Genomic DNA, 22,227 nt, shown 5'->3' on the forward strand with positions numbered 1-22,227 from the left:
AAATAGGCATGTTAAAGGTCAGCACTCTATTTGAAATGCTATAATTATATTCATAACGGTATTTAGTACCAAGAACCAGAAAACCGATCTCGTCGCTAGTCAAATTCACCCCAAATTTTCCTAAAGTAACCACCCCATTCTACGGTACTCAGAATTTCCAACCAAAATAAATCAGTAATACAATTCTCGACCCAAGAAACAAACCCGAGACTCCTTGAACCTGTCACTGCTAATTAATGTAAAAATACGATGATCGCCTCCTCCTCATTATAGTAAGCAACTAATCACTAGGTACACGCACGATAGCACCCCGTTTCGTGATAGTAGTTGATAACACTCGTATTCATCATCTTATCTGATAACGAACACTCAGTGCCGGCTTTTACTTACACCATTGTTTAATGTACAAATGTGTTTTTGAAGATTTGCGACTGTTAAAGGGACATTTCAATCAAGTCAAGAAAATATAAGAAAATTTCTATACTTAAGATGTTTTTTTAGACGGTGTTTTTAAAGATTTGTTAGTTATACATATAAATTAAGTGATGAAAGTCTAATTCTAATTTTATGATTCTTTAAAGTGTTCTAAGGCTTGTATTTGTACTTCTTTGATAGTTGGTTGTGTTAATATTATTGTAAGTGATAGTATCAATTAAGGAATGTGTAGTGATGTCTATTGTTACGGAATAAACACTTGAACATCTCAAATTTAATCTCACGACATTAAAAGCAATATAAACTTGTTTTTTTAATATTTTAATGGTGCAGTGAATTTGAAACGAATGACATTAAAAGCTGAATAATCTCATGCAAATTTAGATTGATTGTTTGGTGAAGTGGAAATAAACGTGTTGAATTTAATCGTTTATGTTGTGTGAACCTAAATCTGGGATTTTGAAGACTTTTCTCCTGGATCCAAGATGTTATCCGTATAAGGTTGGTATGATACCTATTCAACTGCACATAAACAAAGCTACATAAAGTTTCAGTTTATGAAAATGCTTCATTTATTTAGGAGATTCGAATATCTTGGATGAATGACTTGAAGGAAAGTCAGGTGCGTAGTACTTGTAACCGACGGTCCCGCGTGACAAGACGTATGTGATGAGGATGAGAATGTGAATGTAGCAAGGGAAGTTTGTAAGGATCGTACCTCTGCCCCTGCATACGACTATGGGACAACGCGTGATATCACGTTAAATGTTAAATAAGCTTATAGTCACCAAATAAGTAAATGAAATATTTTATTATTTTACGTAAACCTAGAACAATCTAATTTGATAATAGGCATGTGAATCACAGTGAATCAACAAATAAAGTACATTGATGTTGCATGATAATGGCGCCTAAGAACATGAGTCAATTATTTATCGTCATTAATCTACAATTGCATAATTTAAATCACGGTGAAATACTTGTTTATAAAAAAGCGTCACGATTAGAAAGGCATGTTTTTAAGCTATGTAAAATATTTACATATTTAGCCTGCTTCTATTTTATTAAGTACTAATACAAATTGTAAAAAGTGATTGAAATTTAATTTGGAGAGAGATAACATTGACGCCACTACAGGGTGGCGAATTGACCCAATTGCCACAAGTGCATGTTCAGTAAAGGCTTTCAACTTGTGAAAGTCGCACCAGGTTTACTGACTGGGCTCAATGATTTAACCACGAGTATGGTAGTTATACCACTAGCCCCCCACTTTCGGAGGGATATTTAGCGGGAGTTTATCTATTCAATAGCGTTTAAGCTCATATACATATGACAGTTTGAATACAAAAACCTGCGCTATATGTACCTCAGACACAGGGCATAAGAGACTATTTTAAAGTTTACTGTTTTTCATGACTATCGTGTATAATATTAGCCACTGAGTTACTTGCCGAGTTACTTAGGTGCATATAATATGTACTCAGCGTTTCCAATATATTATGTACAGAGTTCTCCAAAAATAGCTGATCATACTCAATCTTTTGAAACCTTATATACTGAAGTGTGCACATTATTCCACGGTAAAACATTTGCCATTGATTGAATGAAATGTTTAATTCTTATTAGCGATGACGTAAAGGTAAACGTATCTTAACAATATCAAAGCCTGATATTTTCTTACGTGAACACAAACTAAGATATAATTTAGGTATCTTCGATCGTTTAAGATATCTCTTTGCATTATTTCTCTTTCAAATCTTATGACAAACACTACCTTTTGTACATATCATGAAACAAACTTGTTAGTGGTCATTAGAAGGTCCTATCGCATACATATTTTCGGCTAAGATTTTACTGCAATACATTCTCTTGGCTTAGCCTTTGTTCCAAACTATGTTGGAGTCGGCTTCCAGTCTCACCGGATGCAGCTGGACACCGTTGTTTTACATGGAGCGACAGCCTATCTGACCTCCACAACCCAATACCTGGGTTATAACACGATACCGTTCGGTAAGACTGGTTGTCAGACTTTCAAGCTTCTTTTTACTGCAATACATTATATTAAGAAAATGACATATAAGAAGTAAAATTACGTTATGTTATTATCTCAACTCGTAGGAGTAAACACTTATCTTTGTAGTGATAACGAGCGTCGGTGTCGGAATGTAGATGAGATGGCAGTTACGTGGTTTATATCCACAGAAACTTCACCTGATAGTTGAAATATTTGGTATAAAACACGCTTGTATTAAACGTTACCATTCCTCTTTTAGCATTTAGCATACACTTGGGTAAAGTGCAGGGTTATGTCGGTACTTTCTCCCCAGAAAGGCGGGCATACCCACTCCCTTCCAATGGTCTACATTTGACCAATAGTATTTTGTCGATCAAAAAAATTGAGGCTTTACTAAAGAGACTGGGTTAATATTCTATGTAAGATAGTGTTATGTTCACAAGAGTTTGCATTTTGTCCAGTGTAAGATACAAATCTTGCCATGGGCGGATCTTTCTTGTAGAATGATGTAATTTGCATTTTATATGAGAATGATTTAAGTAACAGGCGTGACTCTGAAAATTAAGGATTACGTTTCTTATCATACGTCTGTCTGTTCCGCATTCATGGTTAAACAACTTTATTATTGTTGACGTTGCCAGACCTGAGAATAAAAATAGCAACTTTTTTCAATATTAAGTCCTGAGGCAGTTACTATGGCGACGACAACATTGTACGCGACCACAGCCGCTTGGATCTGCAGTAATATTTACTCCCACGCGGGAGATAGAAAGCACAGTAAATAATTTCGGTGTCGTTATAAAATATATGACATCATATTGGTCACGTAACCCAATATGAAAGTTATTAGATGTATACTTCATATCGCTGGATAAGCCAGCATTTTATGAATATACTAGTAAACAACACCTAATAATAGATGTATATTATTTATCACGCTTGTATCATTTAGCTATGAACAGATCAGAGGTTATGATGTATCATCAAAGCTTTTCTAGTTCATTTCCAGTCTCAAAGCAGAAACTTGAAAAGAGTAAGTATTGGCATTTAGAATAATGTTTAAAGAAAACTCTTCCTGATTATTTGTATAATCAAATCAGTGTCTGTTTGGCACCGGTTCTACCCTCGGCATGAAAAAGTTATTTTTTATAAATTGTTCAATGAATGTAAAGTCACTAAGTCAGCATCGTCAGCTTATGGTTTAGAAGCACCTTGCCATGGGGCAGTAAATGGTGCATATTTATTTATACCTTTTCTCTCTGTTACCTGCTATGCCATAATGCTAATCACATATAGTAGTATGGTCAGCTTCCCAAACCTTTCTCGTCGATTTTGCTCTATCCTCGACATCGTGCATCGTCTCCTTCATGTCTTTTTTTCATAATAGTTTCCCATTTTGTTTCATGAAAAATGTTAAATTAACTTGTTTCATGGAATGAAAAGTACACGTCATATTGTTATATAGGTCCACTCCGTCCACTTTTACAACATTCCTTCGATAAGGTTCCAACTATTTATCAAGATGGTAGATTTTATAATATCAAGATAGCAAAATATATAATGAATATATTTCCAATACAATATTATATCAGTTCATTCACGATAAATTCACTTATTTTAATAGAAGCATGCAGTATGTAACAGTACTTATTTGGTCGGGTACTTAAAATATAAAAGGACTCATGTTTTATGTATTTGTAATATAATTCAATTGCACGAGAGAATTATAAATTACTAGCTTCTGTCTTCTAAGTCCTAATAAGATATAACATTTAAAACGTTTTCGTGTAAAAATAACTTTTCATCCTATTTTCACAATAAACAAATTATTACCCAGCCGAGAATCAAACTGTGTCTTTCACGCTAACAGTACTCAGTAATCTAATATCTTAACCAATGATAAAAGACACTTTATCAACGAACTACAATTTTCAACATAATTTTCACCATACACTATCAAAAGTTGTACAATCAAAATATTCTCATACAGCAGGTTGAAAAGATCTCCCGATTATTACATTATCTTATCACAAGAACATTACCGTTATCAGTGTTTAGTTGCCCGTTGTGTACGACCGACGTGTTAACGGTTCGTACCTGACATGTCGCATGGGTAAAGGGTAAGTTATGGGAAATGGGTAAGTCCGGAATATCAAAAATTATTCCCAAATGACCCAACAACCTCGTTCCGGAAACATTCGATTTACAAAAAGTGGTATTTTAAAGATATTGCCGGACTAAATTGTTGTCATATTAGGACTATAATTAGTATTATTCCGGATTTACCCATATTCCCGACTTACCTATATTCCAGACTTACCCATTTAAACGTTAGTGATAGTGTGAAGTGAAGTTTTTTCATAATTGTTGTGTATTTTTCCAGTGCTTGAAGGTTTTTAGTTAGTGATCTTGTGTTTAGATAGTGAAGATATTGTGTAGAGGATTCTGTAAGGTGAGATGTTTTGTGATTTCGTTTTGTACATGAGTTTTGAGATAAGTGCTTACCGTATAACGATGAAGAAATATTGAATGTGTATGTGTGTGAGTGTGTTCTTTGAACAATGATGTAAGGGATGTTAACTTGTATTTGACTAGCGTGCTAGCTGACTTAACAGGGCAGTAGTGCTCATTCCCAGGTGTGCTTTTAGTGATTTCAAATATAGCTTGTTTCATCTTAAAAAAATCTATTTATCAGTGAATGTAGGTCTAAAAACTCACAATGAACAGTTATTATTGAAGTATTCATGTATGTAATTTTACTAATTAAGTAGAAGCGGAAAAATATGTACCCTAATTAGTCACTTAAGGACAATAACCTCCCTGGTTTTATTCTCCCTGAGAGAAACCCAAGCATTGAAATAAAAAAAAACGTTGTAAACATAAATATTGAAAATCTTCTCAATTTACTTCTCTCAAGTACTTAGTCATCTTTTCTGTTATGAAAATACCTTCGCCTTGTTCTAAAGTTTTTCTCAGAAAGAGATAGATAGTCACCTCAACAAAGATCTGCAAAGTCATAGAGTAAAACCGTCACACCTATAATTGTACGTTATTGATAACTAAACGTAGTGTAGGAAATATCTTTACTCAGATAAACATAGCAAAAGATGTTGTTAAGGGTAAAAATCTCGTACCCCAATACAGGTATTCTCCGCATTGTTCATAGACTGGTGTTAGCTAAGTTAAATTGTAGAAAAGTGCAGCTTAGCATGCGTGCACAGTCCCATCCCCTATTTCAGACATTTAGAGCCAATTCGAAGACCCAGGGTTTTAATTTCTTTTAATAAAATCAGTTCAACAATTTCACCCTGAGTGCAACAGACGGATAAACCGTTGCCTATATCTATACTAATATTATAAAGCTGAAGAGTTTGTTTGTTTGTTTGAACGCGCTAATCTCGGGAACTACTGGTCCGATTTGAAAAATTATTTCAGTGTTAGATAGCCCATTTATCGAGAAAGGCTATAGGCTATATACCATCACGCTACGACCAATAGGAGCAGAGTAACAGTGAAAAATGTTACAAAAACGGGGAAAATTATGATTATCTTAAGTGGCGCAAGCGAAGTTGCGCGGGTCAGCTAGTAATGTTATAAGTATGGAGAGTAAATGTTATTAGAAATAGCCTATACTTTGTACTGGAACCCGATTTGCCATGAAATTGGTCCTGAAAACAGAGTAAGTAACCACGTGCTATATAACCTAGATTTTGACGCCAAGTTCGTCTGCTATTGTTTGTATAAGATTTGTAACTAAAATAGAAATGTGATAACAATCTTGTTATATCTCAAGTATTTAATGTATTTATAGTAAGCTTATAATTATGAATAATAATATAATGTCTAGTTTGAAGAGAAAATTACTTTATTTTCGAGGTCAAATCTTAATCTTCAACTGCGATTACACTTCAACTGTTGCGCAAGTATTTTTACACTGAAGGCAGTCTCATTGAAACCAGCCAACTGTGCAGAACTTTACACTGTAATTTCTATTCCCTTACTCTCCCAAGCCCAGTTGGATGGCCGAACATACACGACTAGTAAGAAATCAGGCTTAGTAGCTCGTAAAGACCGCGTAGATCTCAACTTCCTATTTCAGGGCCATCTTTAAGATATTCTTAACAGAAAAACTCTCAAACTTTTTGGCCCGACGCAGGATTCGAACCCGAGACCAATTGCGCGGCAGTCGCATACACTACCGACCGCTTCAGAGGCAGTCGAAACAGCCCTTACATTATGTCTGTCTACAGGCTGTAAAAAGAGCTAAAGTAAATATACCCAGTAAATGAATCACAGCGGTATCGTGATTGTGTTAAGTACATATCGCAGTACCACTTGTAATTAGTCCACTATCAACTGTATCACATAGTTTTAGTATTAATGCTTGTATCTCTCAAGTATTTGTTTGGTTTGATAGCTTTGGAAACTCCTGTTGAGTTTAAATGTTGTTTCTGTGGTTGAGGCAACTTTATGGGAAATGTGTGAGAGTATGCTAGGAGGTGATATCCGTACTACACCAATTATGGTCTCCAGATTTGAAATTAGCAACTGTCCTTACATTTTTGCTAAAAATCTATACTAATATTACTTATGCGAAGATCTTACTGTTTGCTAAGCTTTGATACCTAAATCACTGGTAAATTTCGGTGAAATGTGTAATTAATTGTAAAATTGAAATGAATTTAATAATTTTTATTACGATTCTTTTGGATTTACCAAGTCTATAAAAGAAAAGCGAAATAAGTGACAAGGCAAATAAAGCGACAACCTTATAATCCCGAAAATCTGTTCAGTAAATAGCTAGAAAATTGCAAACAAGACGTACAAAACTAAACTACATAATTTTTATTCAGTAACGAAAGGTAATCTTAGATTAGAGTCGACCTCAGGCGATTGGTTATTCTTTCTCTATTGATAACACTATCAGTTGTGCAACGGTAACGTAAGGTTAACTGTAAGATAAACGAGATTAACTGGTACAGGAAGATTATACTGTTTGCTTTGTACATTGTTACTGCTATTGTTAGATGGAATCTGGCTGGAATGTGTGGTAGTTGAATTGGGATGAGTCCTACGAATATTGCACTACTAATAATAATATTGATGTGAAAGTTTGTGGAATATACGGATGTATAATTATTACCTACTCTTTAAAAGAAAAACGAATGAATATTTTCTGTCAGAATTAACACAAGTCTAATATTAATAGCTTCTACCAGCAAAGTTATAAATGTTAGAATAAAAAAATCAGGATTTCCATGGAAAAAAACACTATATTTTAAGTGTCGGATGCTGCACTGTCTTTTTAGATAAAGGTGATTTGCTGATACAACCTTTTGGGGTTCGTTTCATAAGTCCTGTAAAGTGTATTTCTAGATTGTCTAGTACCCCAGTCTTTGGTTACGTGGTCGGTATGTGTTATTTATTATTTATTTTTCCCCTTGTGTTACATTGGACCAATAATATACAATGCATCGCAGGTATATTTTAGAAGACTCTGCTCAACTTTTTTTACAAACAGTCGTGATTTCGGAAAAATTACCACTTTCGGGAAAACTTTTTATCAAAAGAACCATAGTTTTCCTGCTCTTTGCCTCTGACAGTAACTCTATCAGCTGTTTGTCAATCTGTCATGCAAGTTTATGTCATAATATTCTCCATCTCAAACGCTTCTCCTGTTATAATATACTGTTTCGATCAACAAATAAGGTACATCTATTAAAAATTCTCATCCCGTTTATCAGTTTAGTATTGTGTGTACAAAACGTGATGGCTTATAAATTTAATATACTGTTTGTCCAGGAGTTTGGGGCACAAATGTGGTTGAGAGCAGCGCTGATCAATGGCTGAGGGGAAGTGGCACGCCATCTGCAGGATAGTGCAGAGAAAGAGGAAGTTTGAAACACAGCAGTTGGAAGCCAGTGGACTGAGAAGGTCAGTTGAATAAAACATTCAATGCAGACTTTATTCTAGATCAATTCTCCCTGCAGGTGAAGGATTTAGATATAGTTTGCTTAGATTTTCCTACGGTGCGTTCAGCGCGTACAGCGCGCGTTAAAATATTGCCTGGTAGAATTGATCAAATTGACAGTAATTAACCCCTCCCCCTCGTTTGGGAGGAGACCCTTGCCCTGCAGTGGGACAGACATGGGTTATTAAAAAAAAAAACCAAGAATCGAAGTAAATCGATTACAATGAGCCATCGCTGTAAAGAGACTTGAAGTTCTTCATCTAGATGTATTTAAATGTTGAGCTTCTTAAGTATCGTTTTATTAGTTGCCGAGTTCTACTGAATTTTAATTGCGTTAGAAGATTTCCACAATAAAATTGGCAGTGATTTTCGGCATTCCCTAATTTGTATCAATATGGTTTGCTGTTGCCCCTGTACTTGTCCTTACATGTAGACGTGAGTCAACTAATTTTATCTGTTGAACCTAAGTTCCATAAAGTTCCAGATTGCGGTGAATCAGTAATAACATCAAGTGCTGCATTAATGAATCAGTTGTTTATTGTGTCAACAATTATGATTCGAGTGTTAGAATTAAGTTTGTTAGTATGCATGTTAAAGTTGTTTCGTCAGAATTATAATACTTGTTTAAATTCTTCTAGGAATAATGATACGTAGCGGAGTGGTTAATTGAGATGAGTCTGTTGCATATTTAATTTGGATTGTATTTTTGGGTTGTTAGGCTAGTTCATTTATTCACAAGATATGAATGAAATGGGTAACATATTGTGTGTCATCTTATTTTAACGTAGTGTAAACTACGGCAAATCGGATTCTTGCGAATCATCATTGTAATAAACTTCTCCAAAAGTGGCTTTGCTGCAGCGTCACAGTAGTTGCGAAGTTTCTACCATTGTTATGGTGATAAATATTTGTTTTAGGTCTAATTTTGCGGTAGACACCAATGCTATGCATGTATTGTGTACTAACACGTGTGCCTGTGACAGAATATTATCTGCTAAAATGCATTTCTTTAAAGAAAACTGAATTAACTGGCGCCCTAATCTTATGCATTGTTTTTCCAAAGCTCATAATTTATAACGTTGCCCACGTGTTCCTCAGATGTCTGAACTGCTGGGACCTGACGTCGATGGGCGTGGGCAGCACGCTGGGCATCGGCGTGTACGTCATCGTCGGCGTGGTGGCCATGAAGATCGCTGGACCTTCCATCCTGCTGTCATTCCTCATCGCCGCTGTCACATCGCTGTTTGCAGGTATGAAGCTATTGTGAACTGATTATTTTAATATCGTTTTATACAAACTTTGATGGGCCAGTGTGAGCTATGCGCGATAATGCCATAATAATCATAGTTGTTTTGAAACATATAGTTTGTACGCGTAGTCGTTTAATACGCAGTAATCATCAGCATTTCTTTATGCTCTTAAATACATCTAATCTTCATCGTGACTGTCTATATTGCCTTCTATAACTTTTAAATGTCGCAGGTGTGTTTTCAAAATGTGGTTAGATGGTTGCCTCAAACACCACTTTTCTTTAAATATAAATTCTTTACCTAAGTTTTTACATAAGTTTGTTATAGAGCTTTGATTAGTTCTTTGCGTTTTTAATACCTTTTTCGAATTGGGTTAACATTATACAAAGGAAGTAATGTCATGAGTTGATGAAGGAAACTAATAAAATATCACCTGAGAGCTCTTAAGAGCGCTGGACTAAACAGAAAGATAAGGCTTCATAGAATTATTATCAACTAAATGTTATATCAGTTAGATTGTTTGGAAACTAATCGTAGGCACGTGAAATATTTTGTGTTGGATTGTTATCTGTTTATGATTTATTAAGTACCTACATTGTGTATTAATCTGCATCAACGTGAATAATAAAAAAACGACGTTAAGGATAAAAAAATAGAGTAGGAAGCATTTGATTTCTGTTCTATGTAAATTCTTGTTATGTAAACATGTAAACAGTTTGACATTAACATAATCATTTTCTGAATTTTCTGAAAAGAAAACTTGGCTTATGTGCTAAATAATTTGCAGTAGTCCGCAATAGTTTCCGGGTATTTCAATAAACCTGGTTAGACTCAAAAAATGATACTTTGTTTTTACTCATTTTAGATATCTTAGATTCAAAAATGTCAAACGCACTTACATAGTATCTGCCCACTGCTTGTTACGCAATTATTTGACAGCTAGCTCATGTCCTTGACGAAAGTAATGTTTTCATAATTAAAATGACTTTGTTTCTTAACCTATGAGTCATTATCAAATAGATAATCAAAGGCCAATCACCTTTAATATCGGGGGAATTCTGAGTACACTCCGTCATACCACAATATAAATTTTATTAATCTATATAATGTTTTAAATGGAATTTTATCTATGTTTATCATAGGACACACAATTTGGGTCGCCTTCCCTTTAATGGAACTGTTGTTTCCGTTTGAGTTAGTTAATTTAGTTTATGTTATCAAGGACAGTCTATTATATCGGACTGATGCTGGTCAAGAAGTCGTAGATGCGACACCTGAGTTGAACAATCTATTCAGGTACAAGATTTTATACTGCCAAATTAAAAACTGACAAATGGCAACAAATCTCTTCTGCTTAGGCCATAGAATCCATTGTCGTAGTAGCCCGAAATATAGTTGTATACGAGTTTTGACTTACCGTAAAACGGGGTGAATAGAATTCGCGGGGTGAATAGAAAAAAAATCATGAAAGTTTTCAAGGCTAATATTTGAGTACTCCTAGTTGAAGAATTTTGTTCAAATTTGAAATGATTACACGTCGATATTACTTCTCTGCGGTGTCATAATTGTTTAAATGTTTAAATTGATATTTATACCCAAAAAATTGCTTCAAAGTCAACCGTCCTCGAATGCCTTAATGGTCCATATAATTTTTTCAAAACTTTGTATTTAAAGTGGGATTTCTTTTCTAATGAGTTGTTTGAAGTGTTTATCTCTTTAGGTGTATATCTATACTAATATTATAAAGCTGAAGAGTTTGTTTGTTTGTTTGAACGCGCTAATCTCAGGAACTACTGGTCCGATTTGAAAAATTCTTTCAGTGTTAGATAGCCCATTTATCGAGGAAGGCTATAGGCTATATAATATCACGCTACGGTCATTAGGGGCGGAGTAGCAACGAAAAATGTTACAAAAACGGGGAAAGTTTTGACCCATTCTCTTAGGGGACGCAAGCGAAGTTGCGCGGGTCAGCTAGTTAATCTATAAAGATACAATTTAATATTGTCAATTGAAAAAACGTTTTTAAACACAGTTTTTCCATTCACCCCTTTGGTCGTTTCGATTCACCCCTATCGCTGGGTGAATAGAAATTGACCACTTTTTTAATGAAATATCGTAAAATTATGCATATTTTTGGACAAATATGGTTTTAACTCTTTCTGAATGGCGCCGGACATGATATAAAATAACCCGACAATAAAAATAACAAGTTATTCGCAACAATTTTTTAGGACAAAGTTGAAAATCGTTTCTATTCACCCCGTTTTACGGTACGTATCGTGTTTTCAGGACTATGTTACGCGGAGTTCGGTGCGCGCGTGCCCCTCGCGGGTTCTGCCTTCATATACGCTTACGTGTCGATCGGTGAACTGGTGGCTTTCATAGTAGGGTGGAATAATATACTGGAGTTTACTTTTGGTAAGTTTTATAATAATTTAAATATAATTGATTTCACTGTTGGGCATACAAAGATCGGGACAAAAGGGGTTTTTCCTTTCATTAGAAGCAACTCTATTAGCATCTTCAGGGCTAATAGCATTTCAAGAAAACTTTTTGAATGCTTATCTATACTAATATAATAAAGCTGAAGAGTTTGTTTGTTTGTTTGTTTGTTTGAACGCGATAATCTCAGGAACTACGGGTCCGATTTGAAAAATTCTTTCAGTGTTAGATAGCCCATTTATCGAGGAAGGCTATAGGCTATATAACATCACGCTACAGTCATTAGGAGCGGAGTAGCAACGAAAAATGTTACAAAAACGGGGAAAATTTTGACCCATTCTCTTCGGTTACGCAAGCGAAGTTGCGCGGGTCAGCTAGTTTTTAATACATATCTTCTTTTTATATCTAATACCACGCAATATTTTTCTTTTTCTGTGCCCTCACTTATGAAAAACGTGAGTTCATAGCCACATATATTTTTTCTGCAACGGAAGCTGTATATGCATACCGTGTGGACTGCATTTCGTATGCTACAAATTACAAAAAAAAAAATGTCTTGTCTCTATTTCATCTAAGTTTCGCACTTCCAGGTTCAGCAAGTGTAGCGCGTGGTCTGAGCGAGTACGTGGACGCGGTCACCAACCACACCATGTCTTCGTGGTTCCTACAGTCCATGCCAGTGGGAGTTCCACTGCTGTCTTCTTACTTCGATCTGCTAGCGTTCCTCTTTGTCGCTGCTATTGGATGTGAGTATTCATTGACTGCATTACTTTTACATGGGTGAAGTTCTTTTCGTCCCATTTTACATCCACACCATGATTAGTCCAAAAATAACATTAGAGTTAGTAGTTTTAATTATGAATATACAATGTCATGAATAAACAGATACATTATCGGCTTTAAAACTCTCGGAGATTCTTTGCTTAAAGAGTAATTCCTCGCGACAAGATTTAGATCAAATGTTGTCGTATACGTACCAAACAAACCCTTGTCTTACTTCTATAAGAGTTCTGTAAAATTTTTAGATTTGTCTTTCAACGTATAACCGTAAAAAAATATCTACCAATTATACCGAGTGTTAAAATCAGGGAACAGTTTACATCGCCGAGAGTTTGTGATTGACGACAGTGCGTAATTTATCTATGCCAAAGGTTACCTCATACCGGAACGATGATGCGTATTTAGAGCATCAAAAATCGCATCCAATAATTGTTTGTCAAACATAGATGAACAATAGGTTTGTTTTTGTTTCAGTATTATTGGCGTTCGGAGTTCGAGAGTCGTCGACAGTCAACAACGTGTTCTCAGTCATCAACTTTAGTGTTATCATGTTTGCTATCGTCGCTGGAGCGTTCAAAGGTATGCAGTTCATTTCTTTTATAATTTGTGGAGCGATGGCTTAGCTGTGGCAGCAAGATATATGTACATTAGATATCTGAATAATCCTTGCAGCAAAGGCTCGCGTTAAGTGGTATAGAGCTTATAGCTATGATAAGAAAGCCCGTTCTCTCAATTTACTTCTTCATTGATATTTCTGTATTTAGCTGTTTTTACTAATAGCTCTTTAAGTATATTGAAAGGATTGTTAGAATATCAATTGGGTATCTGCCGATCCCACATAATATGTTACGTTGGATTGAGTTTCGGTAGAAAAAGTGACTACTTGCCGTGGCCACAAGTTTACTCATTCAACTTCGGTTTCTTATTATTTGCACTTTATAGCCCTTTTAACACTAGTAGTTAGTCATGCAACGCAAAGTTTCAGAAATTACACCATTGGTCGTTTTCTTGAGTTAATTATAGCCTGTTCGTCATACCATCATTTTAATATAACCTTTGTATTCCATTCACAGCGGACGCCAGCAACTGGAGTATAGCACCAGACGACGTGCCGTCGGGTCACGGAGTGGGGGGCTTCTTCCCATATGGTGTGTGGGGGACATTGAGAGGGGCTGCCGTTTGTTTCTACGGGTTTGTTGGCTTTGATGTGGTCAACGCATCGGGGGAGGAGGTGAGTTTTATACAACTATAATTGGGCAATTTTCCCTGATTTGGTTTGATTACGTATTGCAAGAATAGATACATTACTCTGCTTTCGTTTATGTCAAGTATTTAAAAAAAACCGAGATTTTTGAAGAGACTAAAGCCTAATCGTTCTTGATGCCATAACTTTGCTCTGGAATAACATTGACAAGATTTTTTAGAAGCATTTAAAACGATCTAAATGATTTAAGGGAACCTGTTGTACCTAGGCCGGTTTTTTAGAAATATATTTTTTATTGTGATTTGACGTGCAGCACACAAATCATATTTGCATATTCTGAAAAGTCAATTATTTGGGTACTCACCAAAAAAATATCAGAAATGTATATTTAATACTTACATAATATTTTTAAATTTAAAAAAAAATGGGAAATGTGGCCAAGGTACAACATACCCTATGTACCTAGGCCAGTAGTACGTTGTACCTAGGCCACATTGAAATTTGGGGGTAATTTAAGCAAATTATCAAGTTTTGTTAAATAAAATCATTTTATTTGATTTATTACAGTACACGGTATTATTACAGTATACAGTATTTAACAAAACATTTTAAAAATTCTCAAATGATCAAAATTTAGAAATGATCAAAATTAAAATAATATTCATAGCTTTTTTTATGCTTTTCAAACAAAATATTTAAACAAAAACAACTAACTTTGGCCACCGTTTCGTTACATCACATCGCTGCGCCTGCCAAACTCCATATGTGTATTTTGATGTTAAAAAAAATGAATATTGTGTCCCAAATAAAAAAAAAAGTTTTCTAAAATCTCACAAAAGACACATGTGGAACTTGGCAGGCGCAGCGACGATATCACATAATATAATATAGCAAATCAATATACCTACTTATATAGAATAGCGAAGGAAAACTAAATATTGAAACAACTAGCTGACCCGCGCAACTTCCCTTGCGTCACATAAGAAAGAATGGGTCATAATTTTCCCCGTTTTTGTAATATTTTTTACTGTTACTCTGCTCATATTGGTCATAGCGTGATGATATATATAGCCTATAGCCTTCCTCGATAAATGGGCTATCTAAAACTGAAAGAATTTTTCAAATCGGACCAGTAGTTCCTGAGATTAGCGCGTTCAAACAAACAAACAAACTCTTCAGCTTTATAATATTAGTATAGATTATCTTTACCTATATATAAATTATTATTTCTCTCTTAAATTTTAATCAGTCATTTGGACTAGCTATTATAAAAACACTATCAATAATGTAGATAATTATTATTCAGCCTTAAGCATTTAGTAGAAATCCTAGTACTTCTGTATCTCTGGAACATAATAAATTTCTCTGTTCTTGTTAACTTTTTGCGGGGTTTTAATCTCCTCTTTTTCAGGCCATTTCCAGTTTTTAAGTGATTTTTGCATCGATTTCTGAAATAATAAAGATATTTAATTAGGAATATTATTACGTAAATGTGAAATAATTTAATAAAACATTCTCCTGGCCAAAGTATAACATCCAGGTTGTACCTTGGCCACTGGCCAAGGTACAGCTGATCGACAGTGGCCGAGGTACAACACTACTCCAACTTCACTAAAACGGTGATTTTATATAGTTTAGAGGTTAAGTATCTCGTAAGTTCTTATTGTGTTGAGACTTGTAAAATCAAAGAACCGATAGCATATAACAGTTAAGTGACTATTAGAAAACTTTTAAAACTATTAGACTTCAAAATATATTAGAAATACTTACTTTTTCACACAAAAAAGTTTCAGCGTCGATAACACCAAACACCGGCTTAATGGCGGTATGCGACTAACTTCCAATTGAATAGTCTGTAGTGACGTATCGAATACAATAAACAGTAGAATTTAGTATCGCGCGAATATTTGAAAACGAGCCCAGTGGCCTAGGTACACATAGTGCCAAGGTACAACAGGTTCCCCTAATAATAATTGTGTTAAAACTATAGTTATTTTCTTAAGCGTTAACCATAATTCCTTGCTTTTCAGGTGAAAAACCCTCGTCGCACAATACCAATAGCGATACTATCAATATTGTTCATCGTGTTGGCAGCATACGCGGGCATCAGCATCGTCGTTACAATGATGGTGCCATATTATGAACTGGTGAGTCTATTCTGTAACTAGTGTCATATAATTTCAAGTCTTATGTGCTCTCAGCTAACATTCTAAGTATCGTATTAGTAAAGTTATATTAATACAGAAGAACGGTTTTAAAATCCCATTCGGCATCCATTAACAGGTTTAAAAAAAACAGTGCTTCCAAGTTGATATCAGCTATGGTATTTCTAGTCTATTAATACTGGCATTATAAAAGTTTATAACACTTGACATTTAATATTTGCAGGCGACAGTAGCATCGATTTCCAAAGCGTTCCACTTCGTAGGGTGGGAGTGGGCAGAGTGGACCATCACAGTTGGTGCCATTTTCGGTATTTCCACCAGGTATGTATCCAAAATTTGTTCATGCAACTGTTAAAAACACAATCTTTAAAAACTGTTTCTATTTCTAAGGGAATAACAAGGACGTGTTTATCATTAGAATCATAAACCTTGCATAGTCATTATTAGTGATGCTATTCGAAAGACTTTTGTCCCAAAAAATATTAATATTATTGTACCCTTATTTTATTGAATAACAAGTCATTTTTATTGATCTAGAATTTAGGAAAACGTAAATATGTTTACTTGTAGTTTTTAAATTAAGGGATGTTTTTTTTATAACTTCATTTTTTCCTTTTTATTCTAGTTTGTTCGGCTCCCTATTCCCGCTGCCTCGCATGCTGTACTCCATGGCGTCAGACGGTCTGTTCCTCCACTGGTTCGCGAAGACCAGCGCCAACAGAAAGTCCCCTGTCATCGCCACCGCTGTTCCTACTATATTTGTAGGTAAGTTTCTTCATTAATATTCAGTTATATGATTAAGTTTAAAAGTGGGAAAGTTCAGTCATAAGTTCGTTGTCTATGGTGAAAGGAACAACGTGTTTGTGCCTACTTATATGACAACAAATATATGTTAGATTGGAAATACTACTTCATACCTAACGACCAGTGACAAATTTATTTTGAAACCAAAGTACAGTAAAATAATATAAAATCGAAAGCACGGTTTTACATACGCCTCACCTAAATATTGGAAATACGCTGAACAATACGTTTCGAATCATCTAAGACACTATCGAGCGTACTGTAATATCTAAATGCTTATTTATTATATTTCACGGTATATACCCCTAGATGATTCATACTACTATATAACTGGACAATACAATATGACAACTTCTATTAAGATTCTACTAATGTATAAGACATCTGTGAAATCTGCATTTTCACGACTATATTCAGAACAATAGCTATTTAAAGTGATGAAAGTTAAACCTTGACACTGCTCCACTAAAGCTTATTTTAGTTTGCCTTTGAATTATATTCGGTAAAGAAAGGATAAATGTCGGGATATTTCACAATATACTGCAGTTTCACTAAATATTGGCTTTTGACCAAAACTAGTGTCAAAATAAACCGTTTGTTCACATCAATTTGCATGACGTGATGAAAACTGTTTGGCGAAAGTTAACTATTAAAATAATATTACATGTAGGAGTATTCATAGCTTTAGATAGATGTCTCTACATAATTTGTACTTACTGTAATTGATAGCAGTTTCTCGAACGATAATATAGAACAATAAGTATGGAGTGGTAATTATAATGTGAAACAATCACCGTTGCCTGCATATTTATGTTGAATTCAATCATTAAAAAAGAACGGTCCTTATAAATTCAGATTGACGATTTTTTTTGGTTTTTGCTGTCACTGGTATGTACCTAGGTATTATACTAATATACTTATCTACTTTTATCGACAATTTGATACTTAAACTACAATTATGAACAAATCTCTCGAAATTCCACTAGTTAAGTAAAACATACCTAATATGAGAGATGATGAAATCAGACTCTTTATTAAAATAATTTTGTTTTTGGTTAAGGTCAATTCTAATATAAATCTTTCTCGTTTTAGCTCTTCTCGCTGGTCTGCTGGAGTTGGAACAGCTGGTGATGATGATGTGCATCGGTACTCTCACCTCGTACACTATCGTCGCCACATGCGTCATTTTACTCAGGTACTTAACTGATAGATTGATTGATGATGAATGAATGATTTTCGAAGTATGACTTGACATCCAATTTATTTAATGGACATCGCCTCTTTTTTATTCTAAAGGTGGCTGAAGTTAGGTTCAAACTATATTTGTTGCTTTTTCGTGCATTTAATTTATCCCTAAATATTCTAAGCAGACAGAAAACTATGACACCTCTCTTGCCGCTGATTCGAAACATTTTCAAATATTACATTACTACAAATTGATAACTGATATTTGTTTCGAAATAACTTCTAACTAGTTACTATTATATAACTAAGGCTTCACAGAAAATAATTTGTATTTTTCTTATTACCGACATCAATCATGCCGTCCTTGTTTAACACCAATAAATTGTACGAAAAGCCAGGTAACCTTTACTGGAAGTGAGAACAAAGACGCACTTTCCAAAGAAATGTTGGCACAAATTTTCTCTACAAACTTTTAGCCGACATTCACATTCGTACAATACCTATTTAAGAATAGTTTGCTACAATAGCATTGCAATGTCACAAGTTAAAATTAACTCGATAATCTTACTCATGAGTGTTTGAGGAGAATCATTGAATATCTCATAGTTATTTTAAAATTATGATTCGGTTCGTTTTTCGTCTTTTTTTAGGATTCTTTTGGTGAGTAATGCAATATAACTGAGAGTTTGTCGAATCGTGACTGCGTTAATGTAGTATCTTTAATCGATTTTAAAATGTTTTTTAAACAGAATATAATAATAAATAACGGTAACAACCCTTTAAAAACAAAGTTTAAAGAACTAAATCTAAAACATTCTACCAGCGTCAAGGACTCAGGCCTCCGATTTTCTCATAATGGAAGTAGACCACTAAGCACTGCGAGGCATTACTTGGCAAAAGCCTTTGTTGTTTTCATTCCTACTTCAGTTCAATCTCGTACAAGTCCAATAGGCAATATTTTTAAATCAATATTCTAGGGAATACAAAACGTTTTCTATATTTTATATTCTATGGTTGTATTTTCAGATATAGTTCAGACTACGTGTCCGAGGTCAAGGTGGGTCTCCTGCGGCAGATGATAGGACGAGGAGAGAGAAATGCCTCACAAAGAAGCAAAATGGTCATAAATATCGCTTTGCCTTTGTATAGTAAGTCGTTTGTTTATTTATACTTAATTAAAAATATGGTAAAAGGTCATTAAAATTTGAACGTCTGAACATAAAAACCCAAGTACACTTTACCCAATGTGGTTCTCGTATAATTATGGAATTTCATGATTGAAAATCAACCACTAGCGGTGCCACGCGGGCTGGCTAATATAACAATAAAACAATACTACTTCACATTCATGCTAATGTCCTTACCTACTATTTGTAACTATAGCAAGGATTTTCTCCGTTTAAATGAATAGCCGCCACCTGCGACTTCGTCCGCGTCGACTTTAATTTTTGCGCCAAAACAAAATTTATTATTGCTCCTGCCCCTCCTATTAGTCTCAGCCTGAAGTTATATAGTCTAAAGCCTTTTTCAATATATAGACTATTCAACAAAAAATACTTTTTCAACTTGAACCACAAGTTCATGGGATAAATGCGTTCAAACAAACAAACCCTTCAGCCTTTTATTATTAGTATAACATAGAATTTTTTCTTAATTGTTTATAATTTCTCTGTTACAGTATGCATGTGTATAGCAATAGCAATGGTCACGGTACACACGAGCAGGCCGCTCGCTGCTGTCGTCACTCTTCATGTAGTCGCTATTCTGATCGTCGTCATCATGGCGTTGCAGCCTCACACTGATGAGCAACTTACTTTTAAGGTAATTTACCTTTGTAACCTCACATTAAACTTGATAAATATAACATATGAATAACATAATCATCAAGAAATCTTTAGTACCTAAAAGTTGATAAAAGGCTTTTAAAGTAATGTAAAGTTAAGAAATAAATAAAGAGCGTAAAGAGCTCAAGACTCTCCTATCTATCTTCCGAAAGAGAGTTATGCAAGCAATGAGAAGGCAATTATTATGATTTACTTTACTTCTGGTTACAGGCGATATTTAAAAAATTACCGATATTATGATTTCGAAAATATATAATTTTAACGATTTTGTACTTCTTTTTACAGACTCCTCTCGTCCCGTTTCTTCCCTGTCTCAGCATCTACGCCAACATTCATCTAATGGTCATCATCAATTGGAACACGTGGCTTCGAGTTTTTATATGGTTACTACTTGGTAAGAATACCAACAGTATTCATCCTTTGATACATACATTTTATATTCTAATAATTCGTGTAATATTTCAGGAATACCAATCTATTTTATCTGCGTCTGCTGTTACAAGCAAAGCGCTGGCATGAGGAGGGAAGATAATGAAACAATCAAACCACATTTAGAGAAAAATGGTAAACAAGTCGCAGTTCAAATTGTAGTGGTGTCGCCAACGCCACCTGAAACTCTAGCTAGATTTAATAGCTATGGAGAACAGCCTGAAGATATGGACAAGATATCAAATGATATCCCTCCAAAACCCGTCGATGCGAGCAATGTCGAACAAATGACACAAGAAATACAGATCGAAAACAATGAAGAGAAAGAAGCTAAAATAATAGACTTATTAGACCAAGTGCTGCAGGCTGAAGAAGATTCTTACGTCGAAATTATAAGCTTGAAGGATAAAGAAGAGGAAGTAGCGCCCAGTGAAGAAGCCAGCATCCCTCATAGAAAGTCTTTGAGTGAGCTGTCAGACGCAGGGTCAGACGCATCGTTGGGTAATCAAGTATTATCTAAATATGATGTGATTGCACAAGTGCATAGAGAAGATTTACCTAAAGTTAATGAAGAAGAAGAAAGGGTCGATAATTTAGAAGAGGCTATAAATAATGAAGACGAAGAAATAACAGCGTTTAACGAAAGTGAAACGAACTCGCGAACAGATGAATCGGGTTATTCGGATACAATAGACAGGCCAACATTGAGTGGTTCATTAGAAGATACAAACGCTCCAAATATACCAGTGCCACCACCGTTTGACGAAAATTATTTTAAGAATGTACCCGTAGCGCCAACTTTTAAGAAATTCAATACAATATCTTCAAGACATTCTAAAGGGGATGTGGAAGTAGAAGAAGACGATGTTAATGAACCAAGACTAAGTATAAAGTCGACTAGTACACAGGGAGAGGAAAACATTAGGTTCGGTAGTTCCAGACAGATGAAATTCATGAATAAATTGAATGATATATTTCAGAAAACTATTGATAAAGACGACGAAGAGCCAAGAAAACGGTCTCAATCCACTGGCAATGTGGCTGAGGCTGAACTAGCAGTAAGTAGAGAACGTCCACAAATATTCTTAGATTTAAAGAAAGAATTGTTGGCAAGAGAAAGTTTGCCTAATCTTACACCTGTGAATACTGAAGTAGTTGAAAAACCTGATTCAGAACCAGAAGAAGAGGAAGAAGAAGTAAGCATGAGTAGAGAAGACCTGAAGAGCAAATTAGAGAATATCTTCGCGGTCGGAGGTCCACAGCTTATAAAGCCTAGATTGATGAAATCAAATCCACCGACGCCAGAAGAGTCTTATCAAACAGACCACTCTAGTACAGAAAGTATACCGAAATTCCCCAAAATGGAAAAGAATGATACTCTTAAAAGACAAAAAGAGAAATTCGGTCATGTTTTAAATTCGATTCGATTAAGTATGAACAAAGACGATGAGGTTTAGTATAGGAAAAGTGCTGCATTGATTTGTCTGAAAGAGTTTCGTCAGAGTTTGGATTATCTAAACTCGATTGTTAGTGCTGTTTAGTGAGTTGAAAACTGAAATATTATGAACTTTGTCAATATTAATGCCCGGGTATACCTAGTCGTATGCTAAGTGCCTTATTTTGTAAAGATTTTATTTATGTTACCTTGTAAATGTCTCAAACTATAAATAATTAATTTAAATGCCTGTTTCAATTATTTTACTG

The 22,227-nt window shown here is 34.9% G+C and overlaps 1 protein-coding gene across 8 annotated transcripts; it reads left to right on the forward strand.

Moving 5' to 3' along the window:
- Positions 1-810: 810 nt before the first annotated feature.
- LOC142977853 (cationic amino acid transporter 2-like) lies at positions 811-22,198 on the forward strand. Of its 8 annotated transcripts, none has more exons than XM_076121960.1 (16): positions 4,507-4,569; positions 4,833-4,901; positions 8,252-8,383; positions 9,519-9,670; positions 11,960-12,088; positions 12,703-12,858; positions 13,367-13,471; positions 13,966-14,123; positions 16,127-16,243; positions 16,485-16,582; positions 16,887-17,026; positions 18,158-18,260; positions 19,277-19,398; positions 19,929-20,071; positions 20,380-20,488; positions 20,560-22,198. In XM_076121960.1, exons 3-16 carry the CDS (start codon positions 8,292-8,294, stop codon positions 21,978-21,980), a joined length of 3,045 nt encoding a protein of 1,014 aa, XP_075978075.1. In that variant the 5' UTR covers positions 4,507-4,569; positions 4,833-4,901; positions 8,252-8,291; the 3' UTR covers positions 21,981-22,198. The 8 variants fall into 8 exon arrangements, with proteins under 8 accessions (XP_075978081.1, XP_075978080.1, XP_075978075.1 ...); XM_076121963.1 differs by having other exon boundaries at positions 4,510-4,538; XM_076121961.1 differs by having other exon boundaries at positions 4,512-4,569; positions 4,764-4,901.
- The last annotated feature ends 29 nt before the right edge of the window (positions 22,199-22,227 follow it).

The sequence above is a fragment of the Anticarsia gemmatalis genome, chromosome 13 (assembly GCF_050436995.1).
Source record: "Anticarsia gemmatalis isolate Benzon Research Colony breed Stoneville strain chromosome 13, ilAntGemm2 primary, whole genome shotgun sequence".
Classification (NCBI taxonomy): Eukaryota; Metazoa; Arthropoda; class Insecta; order Lepidoptera; family Erebidae; genus Anticarsia; species Anticarsia gemmatalis.